A 19,776-nucleotide genomic window follows, 5' to 3' on the forward strand; every position below is an offset into this window, starting at 1 on the left:
GGATACACCACCCCCAATAAAAGTTTCATCTTTTGATTGAGATGTAGATGTCATAGGTTAAAAGGAATGCCTAGGACATGAAATCTAAATGACCTGTGCCAGATGCTACAACCCCTGCCTCTATTAGGCCTTTAATAGTGGGCCTTATCCCTTCCCTAGCCTGTACTGATAGTGGATACTGCTTCTGCTATGATAGTTGAGCACCTGGCTTAACCTGTATTTTCACTAGTCCTGCAGATTTTACTAGTCTTACATCAGTTGAGTGTTTTGTCCACAAACCTCCTGGCACTGTTTTCAGTAATTCCTCTGTCTGCTCATCTATCTCAATCCCTGTCGATGCTAACTGTTTCACCTCCCCTTCTCCTATTTCTATCTCTGTGTGTGTAGCTACCGTCTGATCTACTGATACCTGTGAAATTCGCAGAAAACTTTTATCGGTTGATAGGTGTATGTAAGCATTGTGTGTTGGCACCCACATCCCAACCCCCTGTGCTTCCTCCATCATAGAACCTACATCTTCCCACTTGAAATTTTTCGCAACCAACAGGGAGACATGGGGCACTGCAATGTCCACTTGATATCAGTTTTAAGCTTTCCTCCTCTTCCTCTTTCCCTCTTTCCTCTGTGAAATGTCTAGCATTTTGGTTGTGCTGGGGCCATTGCAGTCCGCTGGCAAACACATATACTGGGGCTGCTAGTTGGATCATTGGCAGGGTTGCTTGTTGGGCCACTGCAGATGGTTGGGTCGGTTGCACTTGGTTGCGTCATTAGTTGCGTCCAATGTGCCCCTGCTTGCACTGGGGCCTGTGCTTATTGCATTTGGTCCTGTGAATTAGACATAGCTGTTGGAACCATTACTGCAACTTGCTTTACTGTAATGTCTCTCTCCTTTTCTTTCTATTCTTGTTTGTGTCGGGTGATCTCACTCAGTTGGGCCTTGTGCAACTCTGTCTGTCACTAAAGCCTCACTCGCCTCTTTGTTCTCTTTCTTTTTTCTTGTTGTATTTGTTTACAAAATGGATCATGTGGGCGTGGTAGGTTTTCCAAGGCATTGTGCTTATGACTATTACTCCTTCCAAGGACCCCTGTACTTCAGACGGAAATGTTTTTTTTCCAACACCATTCGAAACAAGCTTTTACTGGTGACAGAATCGTCCCAAGGGGTTTCCTCTTACCAGGCATCTTGGAATGTTTGGATAAACTTAGCCACATTTTCCTTTTCTCTCAATCGCATGGTTTCCAATCTTTCTGGGTCCAGATTTGTGGTGTATTGTTTTCTCAAGGTACCCCAGATGTCGTTTCGGAAGGGGCCGAATGGAAAATGATCGTCTCTGGAATCTTCCGCATCATATCCGACTTTCGCTTCTTTAAAGATCTCCACTGTTTTTGGCCTTCCTATGGTTTGGGCCAGAATCGCTTTGATATCTCCAAGTGCAAGCTGGTGTCCCATCGTTTTTTCTTCAAATTGTGTTATCCACCGTTGTGCTCCTTCACACACGTCTGGCAGACGGTGCATTAGTCCCGCTACGTCCATGAATGACCATGGGACATATTGGACATCTATTCCTTTCACTATTAAGAGTAGCTGACGTACCGCATACTGCTGTGGTGGGTGCTCTTGACTCTTGCCATATACAGCTTTTTCTTTGTCACTTGAGGTGTCGTCAACGCTGTTGTCAATTGTCCCTTCTGTATTTGAGTGTGGGCTCTGTTTATTTCTCTTCAACTTTCTTGTGTGCCTCTTTTCAAGCTTTCCGGAATGGCTGTAATTCGCTGGAGGCTTTATCAGAGTTCTTTCTCTTGATGTATGTCCTTCTTTTGGGTCAGGTAGCATTAGGACCATGGGTGTTGTTTCTGTACTTGTTTCATTAAAGTTCTCTCCCCTTTGTTTCTCTGCTTGGGCCTCGCTTGTCCACTCACATGTTTTTTCTAAATGCTTCAGGCTGGTGTTCAGTAGTTTACTTCTTTCTTGCACCAGCCCATAATTGGCGGCCACTTGTTCCAGTTCTTGTGCCAGTTCTTCTATCCCTTTTACCTCTTTCTTGAGCTCTGCTACTGATTCCACTATCTTCTCTAGGTCTTCCTCTTGGTCCAGTGGAGTTATTCTTACTTCTCCTTCCATTCTCACTAATTTACTGTTTACTTCCCCCTCTCTGGAGGCTTTGTCACCTTTCTGGGGAACATGCTGTGACTCCTAGTTCCTCCCTTACCTCCAGACATGGGTGTGATCTTGGTGCCCTTGGGGGTGCATTTCGTTCTCTCGGTTCTTGTTCCGGCTCATCGTCAAACAGTTTCATCCCACCGGCCTCTCTCTCTTTCTGGCTCTTTGCTTCGCTGTGTTCGCTTCCCCTCAGCCCATAGGGAGTGCTGCTTTTGATGTACTCGGCATAATATTGTTTGACTTTTTCATTAGCCTCGTCCACAGTTCTTTCACTCTGAGAGAGATTGTCTGCCTGTTCAACTACTCTTCTCAGAGCTCCCGGTGTGCAGTTGCCAGTGTTGCTCTTTTCTCATTTTCTTCAAGCTTGTAGTATCCGCTTAGAACTCCATGCACTTTTAGGTCTCCAGTAGTCCATCCATGACTTTTCAGTTCCATCTGTGGATGAGTTCCTGCTGGCTTTGGAAGACATGCATCATTGTAAGGTGGTGACCAACTGTGCCCATCATGCAGCCCTGAGAGTGGCACTGTTCCCTTCTCTTCCTGGCTTTCTACACCCTGCTCCCCCCTTCCTATAACTACTTTCCCTTTTTTCTTCCGCTTTTCTGTCTCTCTCCTTCTCCCCTTTGTTTTGAACCACCCCACTTTGGTTGTCTTCCACTCCAATTTACTTTGTCCCTTCCTTGCCATTTTTTGCTCCTCCCACTCATCTAATTTTTTCATCAGTCCACACAATAAAACATTAAATGTGCCTTCTTTTGGCCATTGCAACTCCCCACTTGTCCTGTTATGCCATTTTTTCATGTATTTTTAATATCCAGCTCTCAGGCTGTGGGTGACCAGAAGTGGGTGAATGATCTCAATCTATTCTTTAACAGATTCGATCAGCTACCTCCCTGCCCCCATCCAGTCCCCCTGCTGCAATCCCCTCTCTGCTTCCACAGCAAGCAGCTCCAGCCCCACCTCTCCCTGCACTGCTATCAGCTCACAGACAATACACAACACACCTAACTTCCCCCCCCTGCCGATTCCCTCCAGTCAACAATCCATCCAATACACACTGCCCCTTACAGAAGCCCAGGCCCAGACGGCATCAGCTCCAGGCTACTTAAGACCTGTGCAGACCAGCTGTGCGGCATATTGCTGTACATGTTTGACCTGAGCCTGAAGCTGGGAAAGGTGCCACAGATATGGAAAACATCCTGCGTGGTGCCTGTTCCAAAGACGCCGCGCCCAAAAGACTTCGGAGACTATTGACCAGTTGCGCCGACCTCGCATCTGATGAAAACATTGGAGAGGCTGGTGCTCACTCATCTCCGACCTCTGGTGAGCCCATCAATGGATCCACTTCAGTCTGCCTACCAACCTGGCATTGGAGTGGAAGACGCAGTCATCTTCCTCCTAAATCAGGCTATTTCACACCTGGAAAAGGCTGGGAGCACTGTGAGAGTCATGTTTTTTGACTTCTCTAGTGCTTTTAACACCATCCAACCTGCGCTCCTGAGCGATAAGATGGTGTACATGGGAGTGGACCATCATCTGTCTGCCTGGACACTGGACTACCTCACAGACCGACCACAGTATGTGAGGACTCGTGACTGTGAGTCTGACATGATTGTCTGCAACACTGGAGCCCCGCAGGGAACGGTTCTAGCCCCGTTTCTCTTCACCATCTACACTGCAGACTTCATGTTCAGCTCAGCAACCTGTCACCTACAGAAGTTCTCTGATGACTCTGCCATCGTTGGTCTGATCACGAATGATGATGACAGAGAGTACAGAGGACTTATACAGAACTTTGTGGACTGGTGCCAGCGGAGCTGCCTCCAGATAAATGCAGGGAAAACGAAAGAACTGGTGGTGGATTTCTGTAGGCACAAACAAACTCTATCACCAGTGAACATTCAGGGAAGGGACATTGTGAGAGTGGACTCTTACAAATACCTGGGTGTTCACCTAAACAACAAACTGGACTGGACAAACAACACTGAGGCAATCTACAAGAAAGGGCAGAGCAGACTCTTTCTGCTGAGGTGACTAAGGTCTTTTGGAGTGCAGGGAGAGCTACTGAAGACCTTTTTTGACTCTGTGGTGGCCTCAGCCATATTCTATGGAGTGGTCTGCTGGGGCAGCAGCATATCTACTGCAGACAGGAAGAGACTAGACAAGCTGATCAGGAAGGCCAGCTCAGTCCTGGGGATTCCCCTGGACACTGTACAGGAGGTGGGAGAAAGGAGGATGGTAGCAAAACTACTATGTAACCGTTACATCGCTGAGCAGCTCTTTTAGTGACAGACTGATACATCCTAAGTGTCTGAAGGAGCGTTTCTGAAGGTCTTTTCTCCCTGCTGCTATTAGACTTTACAACCAAAGCTGTTCCCAGTAAAACCAGTCACCAAAATACAACACTGTTATTACTTTTTAAGCTGTGCAATAACATTTTCTGTGTGCAATATTACATGAATCATGTACAATATTATGTGCAATATTACCCGCAATTACGTGCAATACCACCTTGAAATATTACCTGAAACGCGCACTTTTTTTCTCCCCCTATTTGTATTTATACATTGTACTGTGTATATACTGTTATTGTAGTATATGTATATTCTCTTTTTCATATATTTGCATTTATTTTTATTTCTTTGTTTGTTATTATTATTATTATTATTATTATTATTATTATTATTATTATTATTATTATTATTATTATGTTTTTATTTCTCTGTTTTTATTTTTTTGTATATTCTTTTTTATATATTTGCATCTATTTTTATTTCTTTGTCTTGCTGCTGTAACATAGAAATTTCCCCACTGTGGGACGAATAAAGGTTTATTTTATCTTATCTTATCTTATCTTTTCAAAAGGCTTATGCTATAAAACTATGTCTTCGACAGGACGTTCCTCTTTATGAATAATGTCAGCTTTGCTTTTTCACTTCCTCTTTAATCATGCGCTAGAGTATCATGTAAAGTCTCCCTATAAAGTTATTTTAAGAACATGACAGTCAGACCAGATTCAACCCAAAGTTCTTTATTGACAGAAATCTCAGCTTTAACTGATTCTTGTTAGTCTCGCTGCTTCCTTACCACCGTGATCAGTGCCTCCATTCTGCTCTGTTTGGATAACTTCTTGCCTCTCTTTCTACACAAAAACAGTCTTAGTTTCTTCACACAGCTGTCTGTCACAGGCTATAATGTTTTATAACGGATTTTCTTTATCCACACATTTATGTATTTAATATTACATTATATTTTATAAGCTTGCTTGTATATTGTATCTAGTGTAGTGTTATACTTACCTTCCAGGCGCGCCCAACTTTTCCCCTTAGCCAAACCACTTTCCCAAACGCATACAGACAAACACCACTTAACCTTAAAACGCTATACTAACACACTACACACACTGGGTCCATCCCTGTCCTAGTGACAGTGACTCACCAGCCCAAGCTCGGGTCCCTACCATGCAGACATATCCTCACTGATAGCGGTATCTAGGGCAGGCCTCACACCTGACCATTCAGTCCTGCCCGCCCGTGAAAATCCAGTCACGTCGGCAGCGGTATTCTCAGGAATTTCAGTGCACTCCACTCACCCATACAAACCTATATCACACAAAGTCAAGTCAAGTTTATTTGTATAGCGCTTTTCACAACAGACATTGTCTCAAAGCAGCTTTACACAAATCAACAGTGATGGTGAATGGTGTGAATTTGTCCCTGATGAGCAAGCCGTGGTGACTGTGGCAAGGAAAAACTCCCCTTAGATGTTATGAGGAAGAAACCTTGAGAGGAACCAGACTCAAAAGGGGAACCCATCCTCATCTGGGTGACATCAAGAGTTTGATCATAAATCTTTCAACAATACAGAACACTGGACAGTGAGAACTAACATGAGCACTGGAGTATAAGATTATAAGTGATGTTCTTTCTGCAGTCTTAAACAGTCTATATGGTTAGTAGCTCCGAGTTTTATGAGCTCAGCATTTGTGATCACCACAGATCCAGCATCAGCTTCTCCATGCCAGAGCCTTTAAACACTCCAGGAGGTCCAATGTCAAAACTCCACACATGTAGCGGGATCCAAATGGCACTGGTACGTCTCTACATGGTTCGGGATGTTTGCGAGTTCGGCATCGACTTCTTCAAAGTCCGTAATCATCACAAGGTGGGAGGTGACTGGAGCTGGCCAAACCTCAGGGTGTCTCGGGATGGGGAGAGAAAGAGAAGCAGTGGAGAGGAATTAGCGTAGCTGCTGTTCATGATATTAACAGCACAAGTTGATAATGTGCATGTGATCAGATGTTCTGGAGCACAAGGTTATGATATGTGATGTGTGTTATGTGTAGGCTTTGCTAAAAAGATATGTTTTTAATCTACACTTAAACTGGGAGAGTGTGTCTGAGCCCCGAACACTGTCAGAAAGACTATTCCAGAGTTTAGGAGCTAAATGTGAAAATGCTCTACCACCTTTAGTGGACTTTGCTATTCTAGGAACTACTAGAAGCCCAGAGTTTTGAGATCTCAGGGAGCGTGGTGGATTGTAGCGTGTTAAAAGACTGGATAGATACATGGGAGCCAAACCATTTAGTGTTTTATAAGTGAGAAGTAATAGTTTGTAGTCTATTCGAAACTTAACAGGAAGCCAATGTAGGGACGATAGGATTGGGGTTATGTAATCATATTTTCTTGACCTTGTAAGAACTCTGGCTGCTGCATTCTGGACTAACTGAAGCTTGTTTAATAATGACGCAGGACATCCACCTAGTAATGCATTACAGTAGTCTATTCTGGAGGTCATGAACGCATGGACGAACTTCTCTGCATCGGATATAGACAACATGTTTCTTAACTTAGAAATATTTCTAAGGTGAAAGAAGGCTGTTTTTGTAACTTGGTTGATATGATTTTTGAAAGACAAGTCGCTGTCTAAAATAACACCCAGGTCTTTTACCGTTGAACTAGTGGTTACAGAACATCCGTCTAAATGCAGGTTGAGATGCTGGAGCTTCTGTATACTAGTTTTTGGGCTGATGAGCAAAATCTCAGTCTTATCAGAATTTAAAAGTAGAAAGTTATGGGTCATCCAATCTCTTATTTCCTTAACACACTCAGTTATTCGAGTTAATTGAGCTATATCGCCTGGTTTAGATGAGATATATAGCTGAGTATCATCAGCATAACAATGGAAGCTAATTCCATGCCTTCTAATAATATTTCCTAACAAACCGTCATCACACCTGGAAATGCTCTTGTCATGCGCAATATAGTGGTATCCGCGAGACTTCCATTCACACAATTCACATTCACACACATCCAGAGTTTCCCTATTTCTCTCTCTGGAGGCACAAACTTAAGTTACATCCACTGCAACTGCTCATCCATTTACCCACAGGTAAATTAACCAAATTGTTTGCCAAACATCCCAACTTTTGTACCTGGGGTCCTTTTCTCCGGGACTAGTTTTACCCTTGTCCTCCTAGACCGAGTGGCTTCCGACTTTAGTTGGGACTTACACAATCAATGTAAAATAGTCTCTTGAAAAGAAGCCAAGACACTAGGATGAGTAGAGCAAAGGTAGAGTTTATTGCGGCAAACCACAATTAACCCGAGAGCATCCGCATGTCATGACATCGATGGTCTGACCACACCTGGCATTTCCTCCTGTTTTTATACATTTTGACCCTTAACATTGATAACTCCCCAAACCTAGGTCCTCCTCAATTGCCATCAGTTATTACCAAGTATTTTTAACTATTATTACCATTCAAATATTCCAACATTCAAAAGGTCAATTCTGATTACCATTATCTTCAAGATTCTTCTTGAAGAGGGTTGGACCACAAAAAGTGGGAAGTATACCGTTTCACTTCATTATTTTACTTCGCTTGGTTGCCCGTGCAATTTGATCATACGTGAGTATGTTGCTTTTTCCTTATTTCATAGATTATTCTATATTATTATTTTGTTAGCAATTTTATTACTTTGCATAAGCTCATTAGTATTTTTTAAATATATTCTTAACTTTATTACTTTGATGGTTTTAGTAGGCTGCTTAGGCTTTCCACAAATGTGGTAGATTTCACTGAAGAGGTATCATTCCCTTTTTTGGCCTGCACTTGGGGCGAGCTTCACGGAAGACATGTTCTCCATTCCCTTTTAAGGCAATATCAATAAATTTCCCCATTCATGACTCCTACTGTGTCTGTGCAATCTACATGTTGTTATTGAGTGCCATATGACCTATGGGACTTTCCTATGGGCTATGTTTACTCAAACACAAATAAGCTAATATTGAATCCTACAGAAGACACATGAAAGTTATACTTTTTAAGTTACTTATAAAGACTTCCCCATAATGGAGAACTTGCTTATTAAAGACAAATCATTTACAGCAAAGCATCCTTTAATGAAATGTACTTTTTTTCTGTTGAAAAAATGACAGAATGTGATTTTTATATATGATTTGCCCAGTATGAGTGTACTCATTTTACACCTACAATTTAATTTATGCACTTATTATCCCAAATAAATTGCTATATCTTATCCGGAGTGTCCAGCATAACATGACCCTATGAATGATCCGTGACTATAGAAATAGTAAAATATTAGAACTAGTACATTAATATAAACCTGTCATTTGTATTGCAGCTAAAAATATCTGACAGAGCTGCTGTAAAGATAATGAATCAGCACCTTCTTAGCACTCAACATGAACATTACAACAACACTGTTGTATAACACAGAATAAAAGATTTTGTGTAGGGATTTTAATAAACTAAAACTCTTTCAATTAATGTTTATAGAGCTGTTTTTTATTTTGTTTAGTTTTGGAAGCAAAAAAAGCAAAACCGACATACTGTACTTACACAATACTGTTACTTTATAATGTTTATCATCTGCATTTTTTTTTTTTTGCTGTAAGAGCATCATATAACCTGCTCTTATATGCTTACCGAAAAATAAACCACAGCCATAAGCAGGTCACCACAGTTAGTCTTCATTACACAGTAGATATAAACTGTCTGCTCAGATTATTATTTTTTTTAAAGCATAATTCAATTCCTCAACAAATTTCTGGTAATATTTTCCTGACACAAAGGTGACTAATGTAGAGCTAATGAAGTCTCATCAAGGCAGTGCAAAGTATAGTATCTCAGTTTAATGTAGTAAGTGCTCATGGAAAATTGTTTGAACTCAGCTGAGAAATATGACCCCGGTATCATCACGAGCGGCTGTTATGGATATTCAGCCAGTATTTTTAACTATTATTACCATTCAAATATTCCAACATTCAAAAGGTCAATTCTGATTACCATTATCTTCAAGATTCTTCTTGAAGAGGGTTGGACCACAAAAAGTGGGAAGTATACCGTTTCACTTCATTATTTTACTTCGCTTGGTTGCCCGTGCAATTTGATCATACGTGAGTATGTTGCTTTTTCCTTATTTCATAGATTATTCTATATTATTATTTTGTTAGCAATTTTATTACTTTGCATAAGCTCATTAGTATTTTTTAAATATATTCTTAACTTTATTACTTTGATGGTTTTAGTAGGCTGCTTAGGCTTTCCACAAATGTGGTAGATTTCACTGAAGAGGTATCATTCCCTTTTTTGGCCTGCACTTGGGGCGAGCTTCACGGAAGACATGTTCTCCATTCCCTTTTAAGGCAATATCAATAAATTTCCCCATTCATGACTCCTACTGTGTCTGTGCAATCTACATGTTGTTATTGAGTGCCATATGACCTATGGGACTTTCCTATGGGCTATGTTTACTCAAACACAAATAAGCTAATATTGAATCCTACAGAAGACACATGAAAGTTATACTTTTTAAGTTACTTATAAAGACTTCCCCATAATGGAGAACTTGCTTATTAAAGACAAATCATTTACAGCAAAGCATCCTTTAATGAAATGTACTTTTTTTCTGTTGAAGAAATGACAGAATGTGATTTTTATATATGATTTGCCCAGTATGAGTGTACTCATTTTACACCTACAATTTAATTTATGCACTTATTATCCCAAATAAATTGCTATATCTTATCCGGAGTGTCCAGCATAACATGACCCTATGAATGATCCGTGACTATAGAAATAGTAAAATATTAGAACTAGTACATTAATATAAACCTGTCATTTGTATTGCAGCTAAAAATATCTGACAGAGCTGCTGTAAAAGATAATGAATCAGCACCTTCTTAGCACTCAACATGAACATTACAACAACACTGTTGTATAACACAGAATAAAAGATTTTGTGTAGGGATTTTAATAAACTAAAACTCTTTCAATTAATGTTTATAGAGCTGTTTTTTATTTTGTTTAGTTTTGGAAGCAAAAAAAGCAAAACCGACATACTGTACTTACACAATACTGTTACTTTATAATGTTTATCATCTGCATTTTTTTTTTTTTGCTGTAAGAGCATCATATAACCTGCTCTTATATGCTTACCGAAAAATAAACCACAGCCATAAGCAGGTCACCACAGTTAGTCTTCATTACACAGTAGATATAAACTGTCTGCTCAGATTATTATTTTTTTTAAAGCATAATTCAATTCCTCAACAAATTTCTGGTAATATTTTCCTGACACAAATCTAATTAGGTGACTAATGTAGAGCTAATGAAGTCTCATCAAGGCAGTGCAAAGTATAGTATCTCAGTTTAATGTAGTAAGTGCTCATGGAAAATTGTTTGAACTCAGCTGAGAAATATGACCCCGGTATCATCACGAGCGGCTGTTATGGATATTCAGCCAGACAGTCAAGGAAAAATCATTAGCTACAGCGCTACACATTTAACACTCCCTGTTTAAGACATAGAGTTCACTTTAAATGGGTAATTAAAAAAATAAATTATAAATTCATTTTTGTTCTCTAGCATCATGGCTTTGCTATACATCAAAATGTAGGTAGAAGACTAGTAAATCCTGCTATTTTTGTGTGAAGTGAAACTTTGATCTTAGTCATCTAATGCTGAGATGAGTCATAATGAGTAATTATGATCGCCTTAAATGAATTCTTTTCCTAGAACTGCAACCACCATGACTTGTCCTTTTCTATAAGTAATTAGCACTCTGTACTCAAATGGCAAACATACTCTTATAGGATGATGTTCTTATAAACAATACATGCTTTTTATTTGAGTTCTTTCCACAGATAAATTTCAAATATCTTGCTCCAATTGATCAACTCAAAATCAAGACCTGCCAAAACCTTAACATGGCTCTTAAATCCTTCCCAAATTCTTTAAATCCTCCAACTACAGATACTTAAGATACACCATCCCATCTATTTTTATCATTCTTCAATAGCAATTATTAGCAAAATTATTTTTTTTTATAATTTCGAATGCTATCTTTGATAACTTGCATGTTTAAATGAATAAAGAAGCTCTGAAACCATGCAGGAGCAGTGTGCCACTGATCTCCGCCTGCTCAGCTGGATGAGGATGGTGATGAAGGAGGTGGGGTTAATAGCTGCAGCAGTGAGCGCTGATGGTAAACTAAAACTCTGGACAGCAGGAGCCTGAGGAACGAAAGAGCCCCATAACCTGGCTGAAATAAACCTGCAATAAAGCCCACAGTGCCTTGATTTTGATCTGTGGTGGAGTTTAGGGCAGCATGAGGACTTTAGTGGTGTGGACGGCGCTCAGTGTCTGTGTGAACATCGCAGTGACGGCCTGCTCAGGTGAGTGTGGAGAAACTAACATTTATCTGTCATTAGTGACCTAATAGTGTGGAGAAGAGATGGATGTATGGGATACAATCTCAGAAAAGTAAATGTACAAAAAAGTTACCTGTCATTGGAGAGATTCATTGTTTGAACCTCTAATAGATCTTTTACATGGTAGCGTGATTGCTGGATATATTTAAAAATTATTTGAAGTACACATTTAGACTTTATACTTGTGCCTTTCAGAGGTTTACATTCAAGGTACATAACATGCACTTTCTCATGTATTATATACACACACTAAACATCCAAAAAATGCTCCTATTATAGCTCCCTAGCAACATGGAAAGGTACAGTTTGGTAATTGTATATTGAATTAAACTATAATGTTGAGCCAAAACAAAATGGACCAAAAAGTCATCAGTCAAAAGATTAGCAGGAAGTTGAATAAACTCTTCTGGCTCTCCTTTGTTATAATTGAGTTGTTTAATTTTGCTGCAGTGAACTGCTTGGAGAAAAGCTAGAAAAAGGAAATTCACTATAGTATGTAAAAATCATGATAGTATTCAAAATGTTTGATTTTAAATTATTTGGATTGCCCAAAATTTTCTGGGAAAAACCCTTACTCATCTACTGTTGGAAGCTTATCACCATTAAATAGAACAACACTGGAAATTACTTAAATCTTGAACATTTCCCGACTAATCATTTGCTGTTAAGACCATTAACATATCAATATATTGGCAATTTGGGTGTGGCCCATTTTATTTTGCCCAATATTGTACAACTTGAGTGTGATCTAGTGTTCTATGTATCTATCTATATATATATATAGATACATAGAACACTAGAACACTATATATATATATATATATATAAATGAATATATATTTTTTAAACTGATAGATAGATAGATAGATAGATAGATAGATAGATAGATAGATAGATAGATAGATAGATAGATAGATAGATAGATAGATGTTTGCTAGATAAAAATATATTTTATTATGTTTTGCTTCTAAGATATAAGACAATCATAACTGTGTTTCTTAGAACATAATAAATTACTTTTATGATACTAAGAGAAAAGAAGTTCTTCAGCCTTAAACCTAATATGTTTCAGGTATTTACGTTGAAGTCTCCTGTGTGAGGACTATTGTTTGTAATTTTGTGATCACATGCAAAGAAACAAATTGTGTGAAAGATTCACATGTGAATGATAACGATGCCTTCACTCGAGACTAGATGTAAAAAAAAAAGAATAACAAATAAAGTGTCAAAAAACATGATTGCTTGCTTCATGTGACTTTTTTGTAAAGACTATAATTCATTGTTTGCTGGCCTGTTAAAATTTCTGTTTCTTTGCTATTTCTTTTCTATTTCTTCAGTTAAAAGGCTGGGTAATAACCCGGGGCGGTTCGCCAATGCCACTTTAGTGCGCCTGTCTGAGTATTTAAGCGCTGGATATAAAAAAGGAGTACGACCTGTAAAAGACTGGCGTGACTCAACCATGGTGGCAATCGACTTAATGGTCTATTCGATCCTGAATGTGGTGAGTAGAACAACTACTAAATCAATAGAAATAGAAATCAATAAAATGATCAGGCAGGATTAATATTTGTTCATTTCTGATTGTGGGTGAATGTTGTATGAAAAATCTATGTTGTATTCATAATTCAGGATGAGAAGAACCAGGTTTTAACAACATACGTGTGGTACAGGCAGGTAGGACATGGTGAAATATAAGCTCTTACACTTCTGAAAGCAATTTACCAACCATCCAGATAATAATATAATAATAATAATAATAATAATAGTAATAATGATAATAAGGCTTACTTTACTCATGTGAAGCAATGGATCGATGAGTTCCTTGTGTGGAATCCAGAGGATTTCGATGATGTTCGGCAGATCTCAATCCCGACTGCAAATGTCTGGGTTCCTGATATTCTCATTAATGAGTTGTGAGTACAGAGCTGATATTGCCCTTTACACTAAAGGTTTTTCTTTGTATATGTATATACTGTGCAAACAAAAAAAAAGACCAAATGCTATTCCACCGTAATTATTAAATAACAATGCAATTGGATTTTTTTCAGGTTTGTGCACATTTCTTTTTACGAGATAAAATCTTTAGACATATCCCAATGTGCCAGAATGATAGAAAACTAAAAATCTAGGTCTTCCTCATGTTTTTTATGTAGTCAAATGTGATTAGTTCAACCAATTATTCTTCAGCATCTTCTTTCGTTGTATCGAATTATTTTCTATTATGTAAAAATTTGTAAATATTGAATTATACATGTTAAATGTTTATTTATAGGTCATAATTTCTATCTATCTATCTATCTATCTATCTATCTATCTATCTATCTATCTATCTATCTATCTATCTATCTATCTATCTATCTATCTATCTATCTATCTATCTATCTATCTATCTATCATTACAGTGTAGACGTTGGAAAGTCACCCGACATTCCATATGTGTATGTAAGCAATGATGGACTTGTACAGAACTACAAGCCCATTCAGGTGGTAACAGCCTGCTCTCTCAACATCTACAACTTTCCTTTTGATGTCCAGAAATGCAGCCTCACTTTCCAGAGCTGGCTGCACACTAGTAAGTTTACTTATCTTGAATTTCTCAGAGAGTGTTGGCTCTCTGGAGAAATTATTTAATATGTTTAATTAGGCTATACATCTGCAGAGGCCTGGTTTACATGAAACTGTGATGTCCAATAATGAGAAACCCATTGCACTTTTACTGGTTTATTATGGTAATAATTAAAAAAAAATCACAAAACGGTAACAGCAGTTTAATTGAGCACCGGCAAAGCTGTCAGCATTGTACCAAGAAGCAGCGATCAGTCTGAATGAAGTGACCTTTAGCATATCTCCTCCTGTAGTTAATGACATCAACATCACGCTAATGAGGGACCCGAAGGATGTAAAAGATGACAAGTCTGTGTTCATGAACCAGGGAGAGTGGGAGCTGCTGCATGTCTTGTCCAAATACAAATCCTTCAGTGTGGACAACGATGACTACTATGCTGAAATGAAGTTCCACGTGTGTACCACCTTCCTCTTACTGCTCATTATTAGAGATTCCTTTGTGGTGATGATACCACAATTAACAATTAAATGATATTTACATATTTGCCTTACTCTAAATTAAGTCGATCAGACAAGAATGTGATGCCACTTAATGTGCTTTTTTCCTTTGTAAAAAACATTAGCTTTGTAGCTCAAGTTTAAAACTTCAGACACCAAACATGTCTTTACTGATGAGTTACATTTGGAATGAGAGAACGATTTGGCCAAACTATTGCAATAAACTTTTTACATTTCGAGCTTTGTTACCACATTACTGGGAGATTGCTTCTCATGCTGCTACCCTCAGGTGGTGATTCGCCGCAGACCGCTGTTCTACACCGTCAATCTACTTCTCCCCAGCATTTTCCTGATGGTGATGGATATTGTGGGCTTCTACCTTCCCCCCGACAGTGGGGAAAGAGTATCCTTCAAGATCACTCTGCTGCTTGGATACTCCGTCTTCCTCATCATTGTCTCTGACACACTGCCAGCCACCGCCATTGGCACCCCTCTCATTGGTAAATGGTCCGTTTTGTTTTGGAGAAAAGAAAAAAATTTCTATATATATATATATATATATATATATATATATATATATATATATATATATATATATATATATATATATATATATATATATATATATATATATATATATATATATATATATAGATAGATAGAGAGAGAGAGAGAGAGAGAGAGAGAGAGAGAGAGAGAGAGAGAGAGAAAATGCTAGTGCTGTGTGAAGAAGCTTGACAGAGTGAAAAATGCACGCCATTAGCCAAGAAAGCTATATCAATTATGAAAGTGTCATGTTGTGGAAAATGTGATCATGTATGAATCAAAGTTTAAATTGTGTTGTACTTAGCTGAGCATTACCACTAGTTGTGATTGTTAGAGGTTTGAGATATAGGACCTAGTCATTTCAATTAGCGAACAGTTCTATATCATAATATTGTGATAATAATACTGTATAATAAGATAACATTTTTTTTTGAGGCAACAAGAATTAAAATGGGATGCAAAAGCACACTGGGACTGACAGGTATAGACTCCACACCTTCTTCGCTGAGGATGATGGGTATAGACTCTAAACCTTCTTTACTGGGACTGACAGGTATAGAATCCACACCTCTTTCACTGGGACTGATGGGTATAGAATCTATATGTCTTTCACTGTGACTGACAGGTATAGACTCTAAACCTTTTTTACTGGGAATGACAGGTATAGATTTCATGCCGCTTTAACTGAAATGTAAAGATATAGACTCTACATCTGGTAGGTATAGAGGCCACACCTTCTCCACTGAGACTGTCAGGCACAGAAGCCACACTTTATTTACAAATTAACCCTTTATATGATGGTACAAACCCAATAAAGATGAATTTGTGTCTATTAGTGTATATTTACATATTTTCCAACCAAATTAATTTGTCATTTATGGTTAAAACCAGCAAAACCTCAACAAACTTAAATTAGTGCAAAACATTTATCAGAACATAATTTTAACAGTTGCAAGTAATATGTGTTTGTGTGTGTGTGTGTGTGTGTGTGTGTGTGTGTGTGTGTGTGTGTGTGTGTTTTGTTTGGGGTAGGTGTTTACTTCATTGTGTGCATGGCCCTGCTGGTAATCAGCCTCACTGAAACGGTGCTAATCGTGAGGCTGGTGCATAAGCAGGACCTGCAGACACATGTGCCGCAGTGGGTCAAGTACTTAGTGCTGGAGAAGGCTACCGTCCTCCTCTGCATCCGCAACAAGAAGTTCTGCTCTCTTCTGTCGCATGAGTCTGGCCTGCCACGCTACACAGAGAACAACATGAACACAGGTAGGCAGGCAGAAAAGGTAATGTGGGAAAAAAGATTCTTAAAAAGACTTTCCACTAGATTTTTGGGTAACGGCCAAAGGGAATTGTGCACAGTAGTACAAAAGAACACACATGGACAATGATTTCTGTATAAAAAAATTGTTGTACTGATTCCAAAGGTGCAATGGGGTTAAGAGTAAGGTTCAGTGCAGGCCACTCAAGTTTTTCCAAACCATGTGTATATAAAGTTTAGTTTGTATACCAAGGCATTGTTGTACTGGAACAAGTTTGGTCTAGGTTTTTAAAATCCATTCAAATGAAATTTGAATGCTACTGCATTAAATACACTGCCTGGACAATTGTTTACTTTCAGTATCATAACAGCAATTTAAGGGAAGATCCTCATACAGAGTGTATAAGTTTATGTTTAAGTGTTCACAAACCTTGTGTTAATAATGTTAACTCAATCAAACCTTGAGTTAATAATTTTATTGTTTTTCTGTTGCCAGTCCGCTGTAACCACCACCACTGTGAAAGCGACATGGACAGGAATCTTGTAATGGGACTTCCCATTCGAGACAGCACTCCTCCAGTCATGGACAACATCCTGCACGAAGTCTCGTCCATCCGGCAGTACCTGGAGAAGAGACAGGCATGTCGAGACATCGCAAAGGAGTGGCTGCAGGTGGGCTACGTGTTGGATGTTCTACTCTTCAGGGTCTACCTGCTGGCCATGCTTGCCTACAGCATCACCCTGGGCACACTCTGGTCTGTCTGGCAGTATGCCTGAAAGACTTAAAAAATGCTTCGTTATCTGTCTTCTTAAAAGCAGTTGCTGTATGTTGGCAGTTAGCACATTTGTGTAAAATTGACATACACTCGACACAAGTGGTGTCCCACAACAGAATTGCTAGTTGGTGAAGCATGGAGTGTGTTAAAACTGCAGTAGGTGTGTTAGCGCCACTCACCACGCCAGTCAACAATTTCAACTTTCATTGCAATATGTAACCCCTGATGTCACTTTAAATGTTGGACTTAATGTTTGGTTGTGTACAAGTATGTGTAAGATCTGAATAAGCATTATAGAAACAGACTTTAAAAATAAAGTCTGAACCTTAAACCAGAGCAAATAACCAGCATATGTAGTCTGTAGCTACTTTAGTTGAATCTGAAATGACTTTTTAAAAATTTTGTTAATTCCATTACAGAAAAGTTCTGTTTTTTCCACATACTTTATTCCCCCTTACATATTAATTTTTAAGTTACAACAGTTTGTGTCCACATTTCTATTTTCAAAAACACAATTTCTTTATTTTGTGGTAAATCTTGTATTTTTTTATGTTCATTTTTTCTATACAGAGAATCCTTCACATATGATTTCTGACACAATTCAATTTTCTCATTCACTTTAATTAAAAAATGTTCATAACACAGATAAAAATGATGATCACATGTAAATGGTGATTTTTCTATAAAGAGCCTTGTCAATGTGAATATAATGTTATAACATAAAGACTGTTAAAATGACCACATTTTGAGCTTTCATCATCAAAAACATTTGCGAACAGAATAATTTTTGTTAAACATTCCCTGCGGTTGCATTCCATTTTTATAATTATTTCTATTCTCTGTGTACGCCTTAATCATTTTAATGTCACTGTTGCCGTCTCTTAATTGAAGTGTGTACTGAAATGCATTGTATCTAAAGTGTTCAAATGTTGTATTTTACTGGCAGATAATAAGCAAAATATCTCAATGTCGTACATACCTGTAATCATACACATATACTTATTTCTTCCAGATCAGCCAAGATGTGTTTAACGTATTGAGTTGGTTGTTTATTTTTACTCTGGCTGTTGTAGCGAACCTGTAAGGAAAGTTTATAGTCTAAATCAATCCACTCACCTCAGTAGACATAGTTTGGCTCTGTAGTAGCATTTGTACATAAACGGTTACATAAAGTAGTAACTGCTTTCAAAAGATAAAATATAGCAAACAAACTGATACTATATTATAATCTGAATAACTTCTAGCCTACAAATCAATTCTAGCTGAGGAAGAAAGTGATTTGGCTTTAAAATGGCTTCCACAGATGTTTTTAGCTGAATATTTACCTTTAAAAAAAAATAAATAAATGTGTATTATATAGTGTTTGAAGGTGGAATTTAGGTTTAACATTAGGTTTAGGAATATTCTAGAATTACTTGCATATTAATCTTTATAATTAACACATTATATTCAATGTCCAAGATTAATTTGGTAATCAACTTTTTTTTTAAGTTTACATTTCTTTCATCATTACGCTTCATTGTGGTTAACAGTTTTTCTTTTCTTTCCCTCACAATGCTTTTCTACTAATTTTCTACTTCACTGCATGTCGTACCCTGTATGTATATGTATGTGACAAATAAAATTTTATTTGATTTGATTTGATTTTGATTTAATAGTGAGATTTACGCTGCATTTGTGTTATAGGTGTGAGATTTCGAAGTTCGGAACCAGGTCATATTTCACCTCTGGACATTTAAGCTATAGAGTGGGGAAAAAAACTCTATTAGCACCTGTGATGTGTATTTTCTTCTTCTAAAAACTGCAATCTGTATATAAAATGTTATAGATTTAACAGGCATGTTTAAGTGTATATTGATTAATTTTAACTAAATAATTGTATTTACAGTATACCCCATATAAAATGAAGAACTACTTTGCTTACTGTTGTGTGGCCATGCAGATTTTATACAGTTTCACTTGCTGAACTTGAGCTGAAATGTGCTTGAATAGTAAAACTTAATTGTGGGGATTTTTTTTTCTGTTTTAAGGACAAAAATTATAAATTCCTTCCATTTCATTTCCTTATCTCTATACTGTACACAAATAGATCTGCTACTACTGCTATCAGTGCCATCACACTCGCCGTCTCGCATATATACCGCTAACTAGCCAGGCTGAGTCTCTGTTGCAGCTCTATAGCTGCACTATAATGTTCTAATGGTTTTCAGACTTTGCTTCTTCTCAACTAAATATGA

At 38.1% G+C, this 19,776-nt stretch overlaps 1 protein-coding gene across 3 annotated transcripts; it reads left to right on the forward strand.

Moving 5' to 3' along the window:
• Positions 1-7,944: 7,944 nt before the first annotated feature.
• Positions 7,945-19,178, forward strand: htr3a (5-hydroxytryptamine (serotonin) receptor 3A). Of its 3 annotated transcripts, none has more exons than XM_046867626.1 (10): positions 7,945-8,072; positions 11,583-11,863; positions 13,237-13,400; positions 13,529-13,573; positions 13,703-13,812; positions 14,302-14,471; positions 14,758-14,918; positions 15,252-15,462; positions 16,541-16,771; positions 17,260-19,178. In XM_046867626.1, the coding sequence occupies exons 2-10, from the start codon at positions 11,797-11,799 to the stop codon at positions 17,538-17,540; spliced, it is 1,440 nt and encodes a 479-aa protein (XP_046723582.1). In that variant the 5' UTR covers positions 7,945-8,072; positions 11,583-11,796; the 3' UTR covers positions 17,541-19,178. The 3 variants fall into 3 exon arrangements, with proteins under 3 accessions (XP_046723582.1, XP_046723583.1, XP_046723581.1); XM_046867627.1 differs by lacking the exon at positions 7,945-8,072 and adding an exon at positions 8,849-9,587; XM_046867625.1 differs by lacking the exon at positions 7,945-8,072 and adding an exon at positions 8,849-9,583.
• The last annotated feature ends 598 nt before the right edge of the window (positions 19,179-19,776 follow it).

Source organism: Silurus meridionalis, chromosome 15, assembly GCF_014805685.1.
Source record: "Silurus meridionalis isolate SWU-2019-XX chromosome 15, ASM1480568v1, whole genome shotgun sequence".
NCBI lineage: Eukaryota > Metazoa > Chordata > Actinopteri > Siluriformes > Siluridae > Silurus > Silurus meridionalis.